Source organism: Leiobunum rupestre, chromosome 6 (assembly GCF_980474605.1).
Source record: "Leiobunum rupestre chromosome 6, qqLeiRupe1.1.hap1, whole genome shotgun sequence".
Classification (NCBI taxonomy): Eukaryota; Metazoa; Arthropoda; class Arachnida; order Opiliones; family Sclerosomatidae; genus Leiobunum; species Leiobunum rupestre.
The window spans coordinates 5,674,155-5,696,388 of record NC_143389.1 but is presented as its reverse complement, the minus strand read 5'-3'; the positions used below and the strand labels follow the sequence as shown (position 1 = coordinate 5,696,388).

General features: G+C 32.7%; 1 protein-coding gene across 2 annotated transcripts in view; it reads right to left on the bottom strand.

The window, feature by feature from the left end:
• The window catches only part of LOC149939179 (ATP-binding cassette sub-family C member 1-like), a 93,039-nt gene that overhangs the window by 5,620 nt on the left and 65,185 nt on the right, over positions 1 to 22,234 (bottom strand). For both annotated transcript variants that reach the window (XM_090179776.1, XM_090179777.1), the window contains exons 16-20: positions 18,077 to 18,244; positions 16,769 to 16,980; positions 5,646 to 5,763; positions 2,064 to 2,263; positions 1,432 to 1,558 (exon numbers count right to left, since the gene is read on the bottom strand). In XM_090179776.1, coding sequence (XP_090035902.1) covers positions 1,432 to 1,558; positions 2,064 to 2,263; positions 5,646 to 5,763; positions 16,769 to 16,980; positions 18,077 to 18,244 — 825 coding nt within the window. The remainder of the gene's footprint in view (positions 1 to 1,431; positions 1,559 to 2,063; positions 2,264 to 5,645; positions 5,764 to 16,768; positions 16,981 to 18,076; positions 18,245 to 22,234) is intronic.

The window sequence follows — 22,234 nt, the reverse complement described above, 5'->3', positions numbered from 1 at the left end:
TGATGTAATATTTGACGTCATATTTGATGTAATATTTGACGTCATATTTGATGTAATATTTGACGTTATCGAATATCAAATGCTGATTATGCCGTCGCTCATTTAGCTCTACTTCTGATCAACCGACGGCCATTATTTAAGTAAACAAACCGATTTGAAAAACCAAGGCTTAGGAGCTAAAATGAACTACAATATACTGTCAAGTGCTGTTAATGCAATTAATGAAGTTTTCAGGTTCTAAAAAAAATTGCATTGTCAAATAAAAGAAGCAGGTATAGTGAATAAATAGTTGAAATTCAGGTTGAATCTACAAGGTTGGAGTCTGTGCAGATTCTTTTGAGCCTAGGACTAACTCTTCTTGGCTTGGTACAAGTTTTAAAAATGCTGGTGGCATATCCCACTTCGACGACTTGTTCCATTTTCGGAAAGTGATCTCTGACCCGAACCGTATGGGTCATTTTCCCCAACCTTTTCTTTTTTAAACTACTCATTATTTAACTTCATCCGCACAAACCGAACGAGTTTATGAATTTCAATATAGCTACATTGGGCTGACTAAAATTTCGACGCAAAAAATTCCATCTCAATTTAGAGGTCTTCCATTGGCTTCAATAAATATGTTAGTGGCCAATAGTGTGACTCCCAAAGTTACTAGGATGAATAAAAAGGATAAAATCTAACGTAGTCCACCTTTTTACTGGTTCGTGGTGAAACAAACCGTTAGTGAAGATTTTTGAATGGAATAAAGGTACAGTGGCATACTTATGAGTCATTATGTTACATATGCTAATAGTGGTGATAGCTAAGAAATCCTAATTTGCGTTTCATCATCTATTAGGTTTCGCTTCTCATTAATATTAGGCCTTTCTTCAGGCTTTGTGGTAATTAGTCCTAACCACAGGACCCCATGACGTCATAACTCTTATGATTTAAAGCATTTGACGTAATTCTTACCAAAAACGAGAATTAAATTAAATAATTGATTTCTTCTAAATTCTACAATATGCCGGTGAATTTTAATTTGATTTTAAATAAACAGCTATAAAACCTTGAATTTCAAATTCTCAGGTGGCTCTTAAGTTGAAATTAAGGTTCAACATCAAAATAGGTCTCATTAATATTGAATTTGTCCAAACAGAGATTACCCGAATTTCAAAGTTGAATTTATCCGCAAAAGGGGACGCTATTTTTGCGAACACGTAAGACAAGAGTGAAACACTTTTTTTTTATAACTTTTCACTGATCATATTTCGGTGGAAGAAGTATCTAATCTCAATATAGTGTAATTTTTGAGAAGATATACTAGATAACGAAGTGAACCTTTAATCTTAAATTAGGTGGACTTTTGCTTGCAATTGTTTTTAGGTTTAATTAAATGGTTCAAATTGGCCAATGGATACCGTGTAAATGTTTAATAGTTCAGTTTCTTACCACAGTAGTAGTGTACAGAATATATCCAAAGGTTCCCGGAGAAAGTGAATCTTTGGAAAACACTGCGCAGAGTGCAGCGACGAATTGAATTACACTTCCGAGTAGAAGCATTCTCACCGACAGCCACCTGTTTAAAAGAAATGCATTCATATAAAAATTTATTTCTCCTTTTTTTCGTTCGAGATTACAATGGCCAACGGGTAACAGATTTTGTATATTAATAAATAATAATTTTTACAAAAATATAATTTTTACAAAATATAATTTTTGCAAAAATATAATTTTTACAAAAATATAATTTTTACAAAAATATAATTTTTACAAAAATATAATTTTTACAAAAATATAATTTTTACAAAAATATAATTTTTATAATTCCGGAATTTTTTAAATTCCGTTTCAAATTTTCTAACGTAAAATATCACTTTAAGCAAAATTCGAACATCATGAATAGCATAAAACTGGGAAATTTAGTTTTTTTAATCTGTTTTTGTGGAATAATTTTTTTCTGTTGACGTATCAAAGTTTTACTTATTTTAAAGATTTCTTAAAATCTAGCTTTAACGTAATTCGCGTTTCAATTTCAGCTAGAGAGCAGTTTAATTTGGTGCATTATTACGTTTAAAACTTACCGCGACGCGTGTTGCAAATGGTAGTTAACAGATTCACTCTTGTTAATAAGTGCGAACGCTGTTTGCGTAAAAATATCGGTCACTCCTAAGGACCGAATGAGGGCTGATCCACTCAGAGAGTCCGAGAAATGCGTGAACAAAGGAGAAATTGAAGTCGCAGCCAGACTTTTCAGTTGACGATTAGATCTCAAATAAAATCTCTGTAACGAAGTATAAATATTATACTCAACGATACCATATAGCCCAGAAAATATTTCTGACTTTAGAGCGAAATCTTAATGCTATGAGGTAAATTTCAAACTGTTTCATTGATGTTTGGGAAATGACCTAAATGATTCATTTGGTGTAATATTGGCCCAGAAAATTAGGTAGATGTTTGATACTTTTAAAAAAATTTGTTAAAAAACCAATATTTATTTACGGCCTTGCATTTATAAATAAAAATAAAAAAATAAAAAGGTTAAGAAAGCGCTTATTTTCTGGGTAATCCATTTCTTAAATTTAACTGGAGGAACGCACTCTTTAAGCGAATTAAGATGAAATTTATCGAATATTTAAATTTGCAATAAAAGTTTTAATGAACTAGAAAAAATATCTCTCATAGGTGATAGTTTTGCAATAGCCAATTCTAAAGGTTTCGAATGGAATAAACAAGACTAATTAACCTTTTCTACCTTTTTTGCAAAATTCAAAAACAAAACAGATACAATTATGACCTGCAAGGCCGAATCTAAATCGAAGAACTCCAAGGATTAGTTATTGTTGTTGTTAACTTGATTGCATTTCTTTTATTCCTTCAAAATATAGTGACGTTAACATCAACTGAAACAAATTCAAAAGTATATTTTCTTGAAAAAGGGTTTAAGTATACTTTTAAAAACAGTCCTTTCTCGAATAATACATCTTGGTCTGCCTTATATATATATATATTTTTTTTAGTTGTCCAATAATAGGACAGCTTTTAAATATCGGAATATTAGTATTTAGTTCCATATAATTCTTTGTTAATTTTTATGTCTGTAACAGTAACGAACTCAAAGTAAATGTTTTTTAAATTAAATTTTTTAAATGAAATTATAAGCTTCCCAAAAATTCATTACATGCAATATCGATTTACCATATCCTTTTTCAAGCTTGGTACAAATTGAAAAAGCAAATGAAATTACAATACCATTCTTTCAAATTAAGATGGAAGTAAATGGTTTTGTGTTTCTGGGGAAATATAACAGATGGCGCTGAAACACGTCTCTTTCTGGTGTTGTCAAGACAAATATTTTTTATCAGTTTCACGTGATTAAGTTAAACGTATTCGCGCTGAAATATTGGCTCGCGGAATAAAACGATACTTTAGCGCGTTAGATTTGAATTTTGCTATTTTTTAAAGAGGTCGCTCACCAAGAACGTAGCGACTTCTCGCGTCAGTTACGCTAACTGCACAAAAATTTGGTTTTAATTGAATATAAAATTACTTCCTTGGGCTAGCGGTGAAATTTTCAATCGTAAACAAGATTTATGTCAAACCTATGGAGAGCACTTTTTATTTTAAAAATCGGTCCTCTATTTAAGATTTGTTCAAAGAATTCAGTTTCCAAATACTATAGTTTGTAAAATATTTAAAATAAATATTAAAAACAAATTCGAATCATTGACTAGTTAAGGTTTCTAACAAAATTTTGCAAAAAACGAGGTTTAATATTTAAATTATTGTAGAATTAGGGAGTGTCTAGAATTATATTGCTGACGTCCCCCTTAAAAGACTTTAGATTTATATTAATATGCATGTTAAAAAAAGTTCAAATAAATGAACAGGTGTTCTTAAATTCAAAACATTTTAATTGATTTAAAAATAATCGAACACAAAATTATGAAAAAGGGAATCGATGTAACTGTGATAGCCAAAAGTAATAACGGTACTTCAAAAACTATCGCAATTAATAAAGTAAGCAATTTCGTTGTGGCGAACAGGGAGAAAACAAGGTTATAAACCACAATTTGATCCGCTTCTTGAGTGTCTTTTGAGAATCGATTTATAATCCGTCCAACGGGTGTCGTGTCAAAAAATAACAAAGGAGATCGCAGCACATTCACTAACATCTTGGAATGAGTTTTGATAGAAGCCTTCAACATTCCTACAACTAAAAGTCCAAACGCGAGTAACATCAGCACTATATGCAGAACGGTGAAGCTGGCGAACCAAATTACTCTGCTATTCGTTTCGGACTGCGATTGGACGTTGGTTGCATTACTGTAAGGGTTAACTGACTCATCACTCCAAAGTAACAACCAATAATTTGTAAGAACAAAAACTGCTTGACAGAGAACGAAACTGGTTACAATTGTTAAACACCAACTGAATCCAAGTAATTTAGCACACATCAGAAAAACTGAAAGAAAAACCTGAGAAAACCACTTAAAATTAAATTGGGTAATATAAAAACATTGGGTCATTCTAAATGGTATTAAACCTATCATGCCACCGTGGGTCAGAGGATTCAATTTGAATTTTGTTCTTGTTTATTTGCTAATAAAACTACGATTAACAAATGTGTAGGTTAAAATATTAATAAATAAGGGTTCGTTAAGATTTTGTAGCTAACCCCGGGGATTTTGAAAAGACTAGGGCGACAATGAAACAAACTTTACTTCTTTTTGAGTGATTCTGATAACAATCTCACACTTTGAAAAAAAAAGGAAAAAGAATAGTGGGAGTTATTAAAATTAGGGTATTTTTGAATATTTCAATTTAATTAAGTATAAGATATTTGGCGGGGTTCGCACTTTGAACTATTAATCAATAACTGTAAATTGCGCAATTTCAAAAAAATATATAGTTTGAGACCTCTGCAATATAATATATATATTTTTTTTAATTTAGAAGCACAAAAATAAGGCCACTATCTAATATTTGGCATTTTAATTTACAAAGTGATACACTTTTAGGGCCACTGATATAAGTCACAAATTTAAATCTTCCAGAAGAACTGCAAAATCTTAGAAACTTAACGGACTGACCATTATATTAAAATATTATTTTCATAAATGTGATATGTAGCTAATAATCAATTTCACAATAAAACAAGAGATCATTTTCGGTGGGGTGGCGGAGTGGTTAGCACTTTAGCCTCGCAGCAAGAGGAGCAGGGTTCGATCCCAGCTAGTGGCACTGGGTGAAAATCCGGACCCACTCCTTCTGCTTAGAGTTTGTAAGTTCTCTCCCCACTGGTTTAAGGGGTTTTCCACCGAGATCTTCGGTTTCCCCTTCCCATAAAAACTTGCTGAGGTTAACGGTAATAGTTAGTGTAGGGAGCTGTTGGCTCGATCTCGTGGCATGCAGGGCTTTCCACCACCCTCCTACGCATTGTAACCCGGCCACCTGTTACTTGATCACGCACAAGGAACATTGCTTATGTGGTCGAAGGTGGTGCCTTGGGTATTAGCTGTATTTTAGGTCATGGTTTATTTCAAGTATAACGTGGAAATTCCTCAACGAGAAACATTTTTATTAAGAAGACATGTTTCAATTTTTATGAAAAAAACTTTATAAATCTTAAATGCACAATTATTAATCTGAAACTGGCTTACAGATTTGAAGATGTTCTTCTCTTTCACAATAATTTTTTTTCCATTTATTGTTTTGAGATCTCTTACTGTTGGTGGTTTTAACAAGGCTTTCAATTCATCGTTTCGAGGGTTTTGTTTCCTGTGCAAAAATATGTATGGTAACTGAATATTATTAAGCATAACCGCTATTTAAAATAATTTATGTGCCAGGTTAAAGGTGCATTCATTTATCTTTCCAAGAATTTACATTTAGATACTGGCCCAACTTAGGAATAAATGATATAATGGTATTTCTTTAATTTAATTATTTAATTTAAGCTTACTTGTATCATTATTAGTACCAGTTTTAGTAATGACTTTCAGTTCGATATTTTTAATTAAACAATTTTATGTTAATGTTTTTATAGGAGTGCTGTGTCTTTTAAGTTACGGATAACATAGCACGCAGCAATTCGGACGAGTAGAGGCCAACTAATAGAGTGGTGAAACCTCCTTATTGTGTTACTTACTTCAAATGATTTTTCCCAAGTAAAGTTTGATAAGGAAATATAAAAAAAAATATTTAATTTTTTTTTATTCGCGTAGATTTCAACGCCATATTGAAAAACGATCGATCGAAAATTACTTAAAATACCTGAATTTTATAAACATATTACCGTTTATTTAAATTTCTAAACGCATATTCATGTTTCTTTATCTCAGGAGAAATTCAAGTCTCTTTTTTTCGTTTAGTAAATCTCTAAAACTATAGGCGGTTAACATGGTATTCTTTAGAACTGAAATTGGTTCTACCAAGTGAGTAGAAGTTCTATTTAAGTGGTGAAAATGTATTTTATCTATGGAGTAACAAGCTTTTAAAAAATGGAGGCCAATTATCTCGAAAGGAACAATATTATGTTTTGAAAGACCTACTTTTAATATAATAGCCAATCGCAAAACTCTGGCCAGATACGACTTTCTGGCGGCACAAGATTTAACTATTAAGCCTGGTCTTCCCAAACAATTGAGTTGTTTTTACCTCTCCGAGGGGACTATAACCTCGGAGGGGTATTACAATCACCGTGTCTGTTTGTCTGGGCTGCGAAAGCGTTCGCAGTTCTTGGTATTTGGTAAAACTTTTTCTAAAACGCTTTTATTTCTAAAACCACGTATCTCTCTTTTTTGTGGTTTGCGTACATAGTTATGCGGTAACGTGGTTTTGGAAATACGGAAGCGCTTTTTTCATTACGTAAATTCGTGTATATTGTGTCTTGTGTTTCCTCGTGAATCGTCGTGTTGTGTCGTGTGTTTGTTCGCTGCCTACGTTAATCAAGGGCCGTGCACGACTCCCCTTTCCAATTTTTATTTGGTAATTTCATTCGCCGCATTCTATCACTATGAGCGCTGTTCGATTCGAAATTCTCTTTTTCGCGCCTTAAAAAAAGTTGTGACGTGACTGACGTCTGGGTTATCGTCAATTTTAAGGGTACGCTAGCGACCTGATGATGGTCGGAACTAACTCTTCATTATTCTTTAAGTAGGTAAACTATAATTTACTGTATTCTGATTCATATTAGCCGATTTATTATGTTGTGTAAATTTTAAATTATCTCTTGCATTCTTTACAAAAATTATCATTTGTGCATGCCCACTTGGATTTTCAAACCTATTAATTTTAAATATATAGATGATCCCTTAAATTTGGCTGGCGAGGAGAGCCATCTCACTTAGAGTTACCGAAAAAAAAACAAGAATTCGCGTTTCTTAAAGTATCCCCTCTCTCATATTGCGCGCACGGGCCTTACGTAACGTAGGCAGCGGTTCGTTCGTATCGTGTTTTTGAATGATATGTGTGTTTGTGTTTTTTATGTACTGGGTAACTACTCTCTAAGTGGTTATTGACTTTTGGGATGGAACGTGAGCTGAGGGTTACGGGAAAAGTCTCAATGTCCAAATGGCAGGGCTTCCACCAAATGTTAACGGTACTCGTCTTATTGTCTGTTTGCAGTTGTATCGTGCGAAATTCCACACCGAGCCCTTCTGCACGACAGGTGAGCGTTCTGCCACAGAACCATTGATACATGTTACGCTTCACTGAAATATAAAACTCAGCTTAAGCGGAAGCTTTAATTTATAGTTAATAGTCTTACAATTTTTTACGTTTGGAATTATGAATGTCAAATCTGGTTTAAGCGCGAAAAGAGGGTTAAAGGGTAAAAGCCGTAGGTGGTTTACATAGTTAGTTTTTTGTCTATTGGTATTTACTTTTCAAGTCAAATGGGTTATTTATGAATACAATTTCAAGTGGTATACAAGGCGCATTTTTCGTTTTGCTTACTTGACTCGTAACTTAGTAATTTATTTTAAGCGTTTTCTTATCAGCTTCAAATGTGTGATACATTTTCATTAATGTAGTTACGATGGTTTTATTTACATTGAGCTACGCACTGTCGTTTAGTTAATGGATTTTTGTGTGCGTTATAAGCCGGGAATGGTAAGGTGTTTTTGGTTTTTTATATTGCAATATTTATACCGTGGGTATTTGGATTGACTTTTCCTGAATTTGTTAGTTTTTTAATTGACGTTTCCTGAATTTGTAAGTATTTGAATTGACTTTTCCTGAATTTGTAAGTATTTGAATTACCTTTTTGTTTGATTGGGTTATTGTTATATATTTTTATTGCTTATTTCTACTAGTACAATTTTTATTACTGTAGGTATTTGCAAGAACTTTTTCTTGATTCCTAGGTATTTGAATTAACTAGTTGTTTGATTGGGTTATTATTATATATTTTTCTATTGGTAATTTTTCTTGCTTTATTTAGTTTATTGAAAGTGTTCATAATGTGAGGGAGAATTCATATCTACGATTTTTTATTTGCATTAATTTTTACCGGCTTCGTGCTGTTGTCGTGGTGAGTTCACGCAGTTTTTATTAGGGCTTTCAGTTATTAAGAATGGCCGGTAGGCCATTCTTATTTAAGGGGCCAGTGCGATTTCCTATGGCTAAAATTAATACAGCCAAGCGCAGGAGAATCAATAGCCAGGTCGCTAAAAATTTTAAGACTTTATTTTAAGCGATTTTCATGCACAAGATTCAGTATTAGGGAGGCTAGCGATAGCTACACGGCTTTGTTATTACTGTGAACTTAAAAAAAAAACACTTCATAATCGACATTACATGGTTTACTCGACAGTAGGTAAAAGCCTACCAATGGCTTTGCTTTATTAAACCATTTTTGACATGACAGCTTTACTTATCGGCTGGGAAGTTCATGAGAAACCATGTTCCAAAGTTTGAAAATAAAAGTTTTGGTCAGTGCCACCTTAAAAGTTTTAAATCTTTTCGTGTTAATAAACGTATTATTTGTAAATAACATTGGTAATGGTGCATTTAATTATTCATAAATAATTATTTAAAAAATAAAATAACCATAAGCTTGTTTAAATTAATTGTAAATTTGTAATACACATTTAAAAACTTAAGCCTTTGCACCCCTGTACGTAAACGGTAATAGCTAAAGTTTCTTTCATAATAATTAATCATTATAAATCAATTAGTTTTTACATATTTAATGTAAGCTATCACATAGTACTAACTATTATTACTAAACATATTTATTAAAGATAATGGTTCATTTGGTTGTGCTGCTTTTAATAATGTGTACATTGTTTATTAAAACAACCATAATCTTTTAAAATTAATTTTATTTCACTTTTAAAAACTTATGCAGAGCTGCAGTATCAAAAACTCTCAGTAAATTAATTATATAGTATCAATTATTATTATTATTAAGTATTTTTAATGATTGTTAACTATTGTCAATTATTTAGGGCTTTACCGATTAATAAAATTTTGAAATTGGCGCCTCAAAGATAAAAATTAGTATGACACATCTCATGGGGATGTTAATCACTTGATCAGTAGAGATGTGGGTTTAAGAAATATTTCGCTGGTCTTGGAAAAATTATCTTTACAAGCTTTTTGCCGCATCATTGTTATCAAATTTTACCAGCTTTCTTCCGCATCATTGTTATCGAAATAAACTATTGTACATAAATGTTAATTATTAGATAAGGGTTCTTGCAGGAGTATTCATTCTCTATTTTTAATCAATATTTCATTACGAAACTGATCTGTAACAATGTTTTCCCTTGTTCAGTTTTCATATTACATTATCACATTGAGTTCTAATGTCAAAATGCTATAAATACAAAATGTAAATGTCAAAATATTGTCTATTTAATAGAAAAACCTATCCAAGTAGCTTTGTATTTCAATTTCAATATTAATGACCTTATGGAAAAATAACCAACTACATTCCAAGGATTCAGTCTGTGAAATTCTACAATTGGCGATACCAGATGATCTAACGCCTCATAACGCTGGGTCAATTTTAATGGGGATGTAAAATAAAACGTTTCGCACTCGATTTAATAAAATCTTCCACCGGGAAATCAAGAGCAGTTTTCTCTGAGATTTGTGTCTTTCACTGGTATTCACGCTCTCGCAGCTGCTTCAAGATCATCCACGAATCATCGGATTCCAATAAATTTCTTTAACTAGTTGTCTGACAAAATTAACATATTTAACTTGCTCACTAAAGCCAGTTATACACGTATAGCTTCTTATCTAAACCCTAATGGACAATTAGAAGTCAATTTGACATAAATAATTATACGTTAAGTTGAGTATAATCTATTTCCAACTATTTTAAATACTATTAATTACCTTCAATAATATAGTAAATTATCCTACAGCAAAATACTGATCTGTTCTATAAATTTTAGGCAAAATATGCCCTGTGAGGTAGAGAAAAGGGAGAGCTATTAAATAAAAAATTATTTTATCATAGCAGTTGAAAGGTTGATTTAAGGGGGAATAGTTGAGATCTATGAAGGCGCAGATATTGGAAATGTTATAGGATAAAGAGTTTTGTTTTTGGAATTTTCAAAAGAGAAATATATTTTTAAAATAATTTCCATCAATTTTCCTCACCTTTAACATATTTTAAAACCCTTCCCTTAAATTTGAGCCTTGAAACTGTAACAGTAAACTGATAAAATTTTAAAATGTAAAGGATTACGTGTAAAATTACAGCATTTAATTTAGAGTGGTTTCACTCTGTACCTTTTTAAATGGCTGGCATTTTGTGAGGGATTTTGTCTCTATGGGAAAAAGCATGGGTGACTTTGTATCACGTGACACTGAAATCATTGTATATATCTTGGTATATAAACATATATAACAGAAACTAAATAGAAAAAAGTCATAAATAAAAGAGATTTGCAATAAATTTAATCAAGACTGTGTTCAAGTTAACAGATAAAATTTGGATGTAACTATAGCTTCTATTTTCACGATCAACAGATGCCATTCTCTTCCTATAGAGAGAGCCTGCCAGTGCAAAGAGAGCTGTGTGTCTTGCCCTTTGGCTTAGAAAATATGTTTTTCTTCCAGTAACAATAAATTCTAATATACCTTTCTAGAAAGAAACATGGCTGTTTTAATGTAACTCTTAAGTCATTTTTTATTACCAGCCCTTACTCGACTTGTGTGGAGCTTCAGATTTTCATTAGGCATGTCAAAACTATATAAAGCTCCGTGTTGTTATGTGTAATTCTACCATGGATTAATAAGGTTAATTAATTCATGATTCTACTTTAAACGAAAAGTTTAAAAACAATGGAGACTATGATAGATAGAATTTAGTAGATGTCTTATATAACATCAATGAAATTCATCAAGATAATTAGCTTACATAGAACGTTTCAAAAACCTTTATCCGTTTAATTTCTTTTATATTCATACAACATTTTTAATTTAACATATAAAAAAGCAAATTAATTAGGTGATAACTCATTACGAGTACTAATTTGTAAAATAAATCTGCACGAGCTAGTTACAACTACGTAGCAGACGTCTATCCAAAGAATATAAAGCCTTATTCTTTGGTCTATCCGATTGAAAATCCACGCCAGAAATAAGCTTTCCATTTGAAAAATATGATGCCGTATCAGGCAATGTAGCCTACCTCGTATTTTTGTCTTTTTCATTCTAGATCTTGATCATACAGCCCTTGTATTTTATCTATGGCTAACTGCGCGCGATTTTAAAAATTGGTTTAAATATTTCGATTAGAATAGAAAAAATTCAGAACTAAACACGCTTACTCCTTTACAATTTAATATTTTCTCAGTTTACTGTTACAGTTTCAAGGCTCAAATTTAAGGGAAGGATTTTAAAATATACTTAAGTGAGCAAAATTGATGGAAATTATTTAAAAAATATATTTCTAAACCTAAAACATTTTCAATATCTGCGCCTTCATAGATCTAAACTACTCCCCTTTAAAGGTTCAACTGCTTTAATAAAAGCAGTTTTTATTTAATAGTTTTTGTTTTCGCTTTAACTTTTGTTTTCCGTATATGTTTGATTGTTTAAGACCTATAATACAATGGGTTGGTTTCTGTCTTGAAAACAGTTTCTCGCAGGTATATATTTTACGTTTCGTGAACGTTCTAATAAATGTTAATTTTGTATTTTCTACTTCTATTTTTTGTTCCTTGGTTAATTTAATAACGTTTTTCGTCTAGGTTGGATTTTAGTTCTTTGATATTTGAAACTTGTTTAAGTCCGTGAGCCAGGTGCCTAAAATCGACCATTCGACAATAGATCTTCTGACCAAAGGAAAATATAATTTCTGTGTAAAGTAGTGTATCAGGAGTCAGGAACCGTTTGCCGGCGCCCTCTAGCACCCAGCTGTTAAAAAATGGCGCCCCATTAAAGATGGCGTCGGAAACATATCTTAAAACGGTCGTATCTCAGTCGCCTAATATTGCAGCTCAACGTGCAGTACCTTAAATTACAGATATTAATATATTCTTCAATTTATGTTTTGTACATATTTATCGTTTATAGATTAGTTTGTCTGTTAAATTCAAAAAACCACATTTTTACTCCGTTATACATCTACGTTTGGCTTCCCCAGTACTAAACAGCGCCACCTAGATTTTTAACACAATGTATTCTTTATCTAATTATCTTTATTTTAAGGTATTTCACTAGTCGCTATTGTACTTATTAGTGGTGCTACGATAATAAAAATCAAAGGGGGATGGCAGAATGTCGCTCTATTACTGCCAAATGACTCAGCTCAATAAAACATTTCCGGAATTGTTTGAACATTTTTACGACGGCGGATTTTCAGTTCAGCTTCGGCCAAACAACCCGTTGGCCCGAATCGCTATTGACCAGGCTACCGAAGAGAGAGTAAATAAAGATACTCAAACTGCTGGTGCAACTCCAGGTTTTAGTCTCAAACCTGGAACAGTTTCCCGTTATTACCTTACTGCCGAATTCAGAGCAGATGCGTTGAGACAGTTGAGAGAACAAATCTCTCTACAAGAACCAGGAATATCTCACCCAGATTTGGGAAAAAGTCGAATAAAAAGGGATGAAGAAGACGTTTCTTCTATCGTCGAGTTTCTAGAGAGTAACTAGACCAATCCTTTTGGCGGCGTTGCATGCGACATCGTAAGTCTTTCTACTGAGGCGGCAGCAACGAGTGAGGTTTCTAAAGACCTTATTTCCGCTGGGAGAAAAGACGACGAAGCTTACCAATTATTTTTGGAAAATCGATTGAAAACCAGAACCGGATTTCAGGACCCCATCAAAAAGGTAAATTTAAAAACATTCAGCTCGATGAAAAAGAACATTTTTAAGGGAAAAAATTAAGACATTGTTCTTAAATCTGACCATAGACAATATGGTTTTAATAGCTGATAACCGAAAACTTAATATGCAAGAAGTTTTTAGTCATCCGTTAGGCCCTTTGCCCTGGACTCTAGCAAATCCGGATGGCACTCTCAAAAAGACCAACAAAGCTGCTCTGGGGAAGTATCTAGAAGACAAAGTAGCTCCAGCTGAAGTAATACATTCATCGAATGCTTCACTAATTGATGCAATGGCCCTTATCCAGAAACTTCAAGGGGAGAACCATACGATCGAAGAGCTGTCCAACCACATTTTCCAACAGATTCTTCACGTTGCTAAAAACAGCAAACGGATAGACGTAGTATTCGACGTCTATAGAGAGCGTTCTATTAAGAACGCGGAGAGAGTAAATAGAGGATCTAGGGAGAGTTTGTCCTTCAGCCAAATTCGACCTAGTCACAAAATTAAAAACTGGAGGCGCCTTTTGTTATGTACCGAAACCTACAACAATTTAAGAAAATTTTTAACGGAAAGCTGGAAAGATCAAAATCGAAGAGAATTGCTCGGAGACGTGGTTATGTACGTCACATGCTTAGACAAATGCCTTAAAATAACAAAACACTATATAAAAGAGATCGAGGAACTGGGATGTAGTCACGAGGAAGCTGATACACGCCTTCTTTTACACGCTCAACACGCTTTCAAAAATTATTCAACTTTAATATGCATTTCCGATGATACCGACGTTCTGGTTTTATTTCTCACTTTCTCCTCTCAGATAAAATCAAACGTTTTTATCAGAAGAGGAACTCGGTCTCGCGTGAGAATGGTGGATATTACAAAGATATCCAACGCTATCGGAAATTGACTTGACGAATCTCTACTTGGTTTACATGGCTTTACTGGATGCGATACGGTAAGTTCAATGGCTGGTCAGGGGAAATTGAAAGCGCTCAAAATTATTTCCAAAAATGAGAAGCTAAGGTCTGTCGTTACTGGTCTTGGAGACAACTGGAACATTTCTGAAGAAACAGTAGCTGGATTAGAAGAGCTAACTTGTCAAGTGTGTTGTAGTAACACAAAAATAAAAAAAGTCAATACACTTCGATATCAAATCTTCAAAGCTAAAAAGGGTAACTTGGAATCGGGACAGCTGCCACCTTGTCTGGATACATTACAGCAACACACTCGTCGAGCAAATTATCAAGCTGGTATTTGGAAACGAAGCCTTGAAAATTTTCCTGATATTCCTAACCCGACAAATGGCCATGGTTGGATATGTGACGAAGAAGGAAATCTGGAAATAAATTGCATGACAGGTTTACCAGCCCCAGAGACGGTTTTAAGTCTTATGGCTTGCAAATGCTCCAGAATATGTAAACCAATGGAATGTACATGCATTTTAAACGGACTGAAGTGTACATCAGCGTGTAAATTGGCAAACTGTTCGAACGTGGTGGATGATGTTGAAGTCGATTTCATAGGTCATGAAGACAGTGACTCATGCAACAGCGATGAGGACTAATTAGATTGTACTTTAAATATTGTATACTGTATATTCATAAATTTAAAATATATAATATATTTAAAATTTCGTTCCTAAAATAGAGCGACATTCTGCCATCCCCCTTTGATTTTTATTATCGTATTGCCACTAATTAGTACACTAGCGACTAGTGAAATACCTTTAAATAAAGATAATTACATACAGAATACATTGTGTTCGTTAATAAAAATCTAGGTGGCGCTGTTTAGTACTGGGGAAGCCAAACGTAAATGTATAACGGAGTAAAAATGTGGTTTTTTGAATTTAACAGACAAACTAATCTATTAACGATAAAAATGTACAAACCATAAATTGAAGAATATATTAATATCTGTAATTTAAGGTACTGCACGTTGATCTGCAATATTAGGCGACTGAGATACGACCGTTTGAAGATATGTTTCCGACGCCATCTTTAATGGGGCGCCATTTTTAACAGCTGGGCGCTAGAGGGCGCCGGCAAATGGTTCCTGACTCCTGATACACTACTGTATACAGAAATATTATTTTCGTTTGGTCAGAAAATTTATTGTCGAATTTTCACCTGGCTCACGGACTGAAGTACCTATAATGTGAGAGAGTATATGTAATAAGACCATAAATTTATGGTATACCGAGACAATGTACCGTTTGACTGAATAGGATCAGGAAATAACGTTGTAGGTACATTTTCTGCAACCAAATGTTTGGAACATAGATACGTGTCACCAACAACCCTTTCCATAAGGTAATCGTCTCTCCCTAACCACTCTATCCACTTCTTGCATTTCTCAAAATTCCGTTTTGGTTTATGGAAAGTTAAAAAAGTAATTTCTTTCATATGAGGCTTATGGCTCCTACGTGTATCACTCCTACACATTTTATAAGCACACAATTTTCGCCTAATTGTGCTTTTTAAAATTTTTCGTGGGCTAGAAAATAAGGTTGATGTGTATTACCGGAATAAACCATCATTATAACTGAAAAAAGTAAATACTTACTTATTACATTTAAGTCACAAGTTCTTCACCAATCTATTGTTTTAAATTCAAAATATACTGTAACGGAAAAATTCAAACCACGCCCTTGACACCAAGTCACCCGCCAAATATTCTCAGTAGATGTCGCTTGAAATCAACTTCCGTATGGCCCAAAAAACATAAGTCACGAGAGGGGAGAAAAGGGGGAAGCTACGAAAGAAAGGGTTACAAAATGCAAACACGATCTCAGGGTGGAGATCTACGGGCTGAGGTACATACTTTAGTTAGTTAATCCATGGTCTAATAAGCCGTTTCTACAACGAGTCCTGACGCCATCGAACGCTATAGCTTCCGTACTCCAACTTTTCGTCCAAGTTATACAAATTAAATAAACCTCTTCTGTATAAATAAAACCATTTTGTTCAAATAAATTCCTGGATTCGATATTCTACCAGTCGGATATAGGAGCACGCTCTGAATATAGCGGGAAAAAGTTGAGTGCCGTGTCCAGTAGTTAATACGCTCAAGGGCAAACTCTTCCGAGGAAAGGTATATTTTGTCTTGCCAACTTGTTTTGCTTTACTAACATAAATGTAAATTACTGTTATATTTTAAAAGTAATTTAAGGAAGTTAAATTAAAATTACTCGTTTGAGCGTATTCATGCTGTATTTTTGTATTTCCTATTATAAGGCATAGTAACTTTTAGTCACTTTACTGATATATATTTTTTAACTCACATGGGCATTTTTAAAAAAAAGGTTCTCTTGGAAACGCTTAATAAATGTGGCTCCAATTTTGTGACTTTTTTAAGTTTCTGGGAGTTTATAGCCAAACTCAGTCTAACCTTACTGCTGCTAGACTAAAAACACCTAGATAACACAATTAAACGGTGTTTAAATTTTAATCATTTTCATTAAAGATGGAATGAATTTAAACTATACCATTTTGGCGTGTAGAAGGGTCGATCTTTTTCTGTCAGGGCCAAATTAAAGCTTTCTTCATTGGCAAATTCCACGAGGAAATCCTTGAAATCGCTTTCTTTGGAGAAAATGTTTTCATAGGTTCCACTTTCAGAGATCGTGCCGTCTTTGATGACGAACATCATGTCGACCTTCCAAAGAATCGAAACATCGTGCGTCACCAAAATTCTAGTCTGAAACAAAGCGAAAATACATTGTATTGCCTAGAAAAAGGTTGTTGTTCGCAACATTTATCTCCAGGGCTACCAATAGATATCAAGTTGTAGAGTCCAAAACTGTCGATTGCTAAGTGGCTAAAAGAACCATTTTTTTTTTCAAATTTCTGTAGCCCTAAAAGAAAATGTAGATTTTATGAACTTAAATATATTTAAAATTGATGGAGGTTAAGGGTTATCTAAGTAGTATTAACAACAGTTGATTATACAATAGTCTTAGACGTTATCGTATGAGTAAAGGAATTCAAAATTTTGGAAAATTACATATATCGGTCATTTAGTTTTTATCAAATAAATGCACAAATAACACGAATTTGAAATTAAAATAAGAACATGAAATTGAAATAAGAATTTGAAATTGAAATAAGAATTTGAAATTGAAATAAGAATTTGAAATTGAAATAAGAATTTGAAATTGAAATAAGAATTTGAAATTAAAATAAGAATTTGAAATTGAAATAAGAATTTGAAATTGAAATAAGAATTTGAAATTGAAGTAAGAATTTGAAATTAAAGTAAGAATAAGAATTTGAAATTGAAATAACAATTTGAAATTGAAATAAGAATTTGAAATTGAAATAAGAATTGGAAATTGAAATAAGAATTTGAAATTCAAATAAGAATTTGAAATTGAAATAAGAATTTGAAATTGAAATAAGAATTTGAAATTGAAGTAAGAATTTGAAATTGAAGTAAGAATAAGAATTTGAAATTAAAATAACAATTTGAAATTGAAATAAGAATTTGAAATTGAAATAAGAATTTGAAATTGAAATAAGAATTTGAAATTGAAATAACAATTTGAAATTGAAATAACAATTTGAAATTGAAATAAGAATTTGAAATTGAAATAAGAATTTGAAATTGAAATATAATATTAGTATTACGACGATTGAAATAGCATTTATTACCAAAGCACACTGAGAGTGACCAAAAAGTGAAGAAAACAAAATCATTACTCTTTGTCTACTTAGCACCGGCTACGGTGAAATCGAAATTTATTGTGCCGCCTTTCAAAGCAAAAATATGTGTCACCGGAAACAAGGTAGATCACCTTGTGTTTAAGCAGTCCATTTGGTCCAATCAGTCGGTTGAAGATGTGCTTTCCAGTATGAGCATCCACTGCACCCAGAGGATCGTCCAGAAGGTAAATGTCTCTGTCCAAATAAACAGCTCTGGCCAAACTGACCCGTTGCTTCTGACCGCCGCTCAAATTTATACCCTATGAGGAAAAAGTAAAAAGTAACCTTGAATCACTTTCAATAATTACTGCAACCGACAATTACATCAATTTTGCAGAGCTCCTTCGTCAAGAAAATTGGATCTATTCTATAGTCTTTACAAAGCTACTTTAATATTATTATTTTCAATATTCGTTAAATAACACTTGTAAAGTGGCTCTTTTCATTTTTTCTTCTTTAAAATATGTTCGTCAGACGTCTTTACAAAGATGAACACAATTACAATAAAGACTCTTTCGGGCGGTTGACAGTTTAAAACAAATTTCTTCATATAGAGTTAAGCTAATGAAATTATCGCTCACTTTAGTGCTTTCGAAATCACTAGAATCAAGATAATTTATGGACTTGGGCTTTTAAATTATTATTAATTTTTATTTCCCGAACCTTGATCACTGTTAGATCATAGAAAATTACGACGCGTTCTGAATAAATACGGCATTGTTAGTAGGTTTAGATCTATCTTATCAACTTTTAAGAACAATTAGGTTCAGATGTAGCTTCTCAACTTTTAAGAAAAATTAAGTTCAGTTCTATCTTCTCAACTTTTAAAAACAATTAGGTTTAGATTTATCTTCTCAACTTTTAAGAACAATTAGGTTCAGATCTATCTTCTCAACTTTTAAGAACAATTAGGTTCAGTTCTATCTTTTCAACTTTTAAGAACATAAAGTTTAGATCTATCTTCTCAACTTTTAAGAAATATTAGGTTCAGATCTATCTTCTCAACTTTTAAGAAAAACTAGGTTCCGATCTATCTTCTCAACTTTTAAGAAAAACTAGGTTCCGATCTATCTTCTCAACTTTTAAGAAAAACTAGGTTCAGATCTATCTTCTCAACTTTTAAGAAAAACTAGGTTCAGATCTATCTTCTCAACTTTTAAGAAAAACTAGGTTCAGATCTATCTTCTCAACTTTTAAGAAAAACTAGGTTCAGATCTATCTTCTCAACTTTTAAGAAAAACTAGGTTCAGATCTATCTTCTCAACTTTTAAGAAAAACTAGGTTCAGATCTATCTTCTCAACTTTTAAGAAAAATAGAACGGTTCGTGTTATAACACAAATTTCAACTTAACATTTCTGTAGGGTTAGAATTTTCAAAGCAAATGCAATATAACTATCAAAACATGTGTTTAAAATAAAAACATTAAAATATTGACATTAATTTGTTGAAAGAGTGATTAAAATGTAATTAATTAACTTCGATAACGCTTTATACTTCCGTAATGATATAGATGTATTAGCAGCAGATCAACCACTGACAGGGTCACCGGAACAAGTGGGACAAGGGGGCTTGAGCCTTCTCGCTCATGATACCTAAAGGTTATTGTTTCACATTTCATTACGAAAGTAAGGAATTGTAAATTTTAATTAAATATTTTAATATTTTTTATTAAGAAACCGTTATACTTATAACTGTGTCCAATTTTAATATGATTAAACAAATCGTAAATTATTGAAACAACATATGAGGTCACTTGACCATTAGCCGATCCAAAAGTGTCCGTTTTAAAGAACTGTCAGAAAACGTTTGTAGTTCCAAACTGTTCACCAACAATCATTTGCGCCTCCATCCTACTTCTATAGACCAATTTTTGGGCTTTTGATTTACATAGTCCAAAGAAAACAAATACGTTTACGATGAAGTCTGTTGTGTTTTTAGATCTCAGACTCTTAGGACTGCTTTTTTAAAGCAGTATTTACTAGTATCAAATGTTATAAGAGAAGTATTAAGAATATTCAAAGGCGGCTGTTGAACCGGGTGTCAATTAGATAGAAGTGTCGAAGAAAATACCTATACCACTTTAAAATCAAGAAATTCAAAAACAATAATTTTAAAACATTTCAAGAATACCCCTTTTGATTTTTGAAAATGCGTGTAACCCGCTTTTGCCTCTAGGGTTATACAGGATGTTCGAAATTGTGCAATCCGGCATTTTTAAACCAAAAACCATTTACTAAAATTATCTAAAATATTCAGGATTAACTATTCACGTTTGATAAAAAAATGTAACCAATATGTGCTAGTTCAAAAGATTCAATATGAAATTTGTAGAACATACTCTAAAACCTTATAGTAACGTTGGGTTGGTCGAAACAGGCTAATTTTTCACTAAGATACGACGTCTTGAATGAAAATAATTGGTAGCAGAAGGCAATAGCTATTTTATCAGAAAATTGTAAGCATAATGTTTTTCTCGTAAGAATAACTATTAATTATAAATGATAAATCATGTAACGATTTATTCTTTGGATCATGTCAGAAGTTACTAGACGGCCCGCTTTCTCAATTCGTGGTTGTTATTCTTCCTCACTTGCCACGAGTGTCTGGTATGCGTGGGCCTATAGGAAGCCTCAAAGGAAAACTTCACATGATGTTAGGTCATGTTAACGCGGAGGCCAACTTACAGGACCACTTCTTCAAATCCATTTATCTGGAAATCTGGCGTTTAGATAATTGTCAACATTCCGATAGGCGTTTGAAATCGGTGGACGGAATCTCGCCCAGTTCCTCCGCTAGCTTGTTTTGAAGGAACGATAAATAAGTTTGGCCATTTACGTGATTTGGAAGAAAGAATGGATCAATAAGACTATCGCCTACCAGACCTGCCAACATTAAATTACAATTTCTGCTGTTCACGTCATTTCATACGTGGTTGTTTTGGTGATTAAATGGCCCGTCCCTCAAAAATGAAAATTCGTCAGACACCAAGAGTCGACGATGAATAACAGAGGATTCGTCGGACATACCCATAATCCAGTTGCAGAACTCTAAGCGCCGTGTCATGTCTGCGTCATGTAGCGTTTGGAAGAGTAAGTATGAAAGATGTCAACGTGAAGATCTCTACAGATATGACTCGTTGCTAGACCCAGGTAAATACTTGCACGTCTGATGCTCGCACGGGAGTACGCAACGAAGTACGCAATAATAGTATATTATCAATATTGTGACGACCCTGTCCGCTAAACCTCGGGTGAATATTCCCTTACCAAAATCAAAGTTGTATTTTTTAGTATAAAAACAGACTGCTTTTAAGCTGCTACAGTCCCAAATACACCCGGGTTTCAGAGTAGATTCATTCATATTTGAAATGAAAATCGAGACTTATTTAAGATTGCTATATTTTGGTTTGTTTAAGTTTCAAACAAGTTACAAAAATTAAACTTGTCTAAGAATTTTTGAAACTGCCACAGTTTCAAATACATCCTTATTTTCGATTTATTTCAGCTCTGGGAGTCTTATTTTAGACTCCTAATAACGGTTAATTTAAGTTTAATTTAAGTCTGATATTCCTCCTCTAAATTAAGTCTTGTTTAAGATGAAAAAGAAGGCTTGTTTCAGAATAAATTTAAGCGTATATTACTAGGGTTATTTTAATTTTATTATTAGCTGCAAATATAATATTAATTTTAGTCTCAATTTTATGCAAAATAATGCATAAGATAGTCTCAATTTAAACTGCAAAAATAATGCATGTTAGTCTCAATTTAAACTGCAAACATAATGCATATTTTAGTCGTAACTTAAACTGCAAAAATAATGCATAAGATAGTCTCAATTTAAACTGCAAAAATAATGCATATTTTTATCTTAATTTAAACTGCAAAAATAATGCATTATTTAGTCTTAACTTCAACTGCAAAAATAATGCATATTTTAGTCTCAATTAAAACTGAAAAAATGACAGCAAATCTGGCTTTCATTTAAATAGTAATTTAATTCTAATCTCTTTCTAGATATAAGCTTGTTGACAGCTTTGAAGCACATCTCTTTCCAACAAAATTAGATACTCAATTAGAATATATATGACGGTGGACTTCGAGCCAACAAAACCACTTTTTCAAGGCGTTGATCTTCTCATTTGTCGAGAAAACTAAAGGAAACAATACTAATATTTCGGTTTCGAATTCCCAAGTATAAAATAAAAATCAATTGGATTTTTACCAAATTGTGTATGGGGCGCCGTTTATAC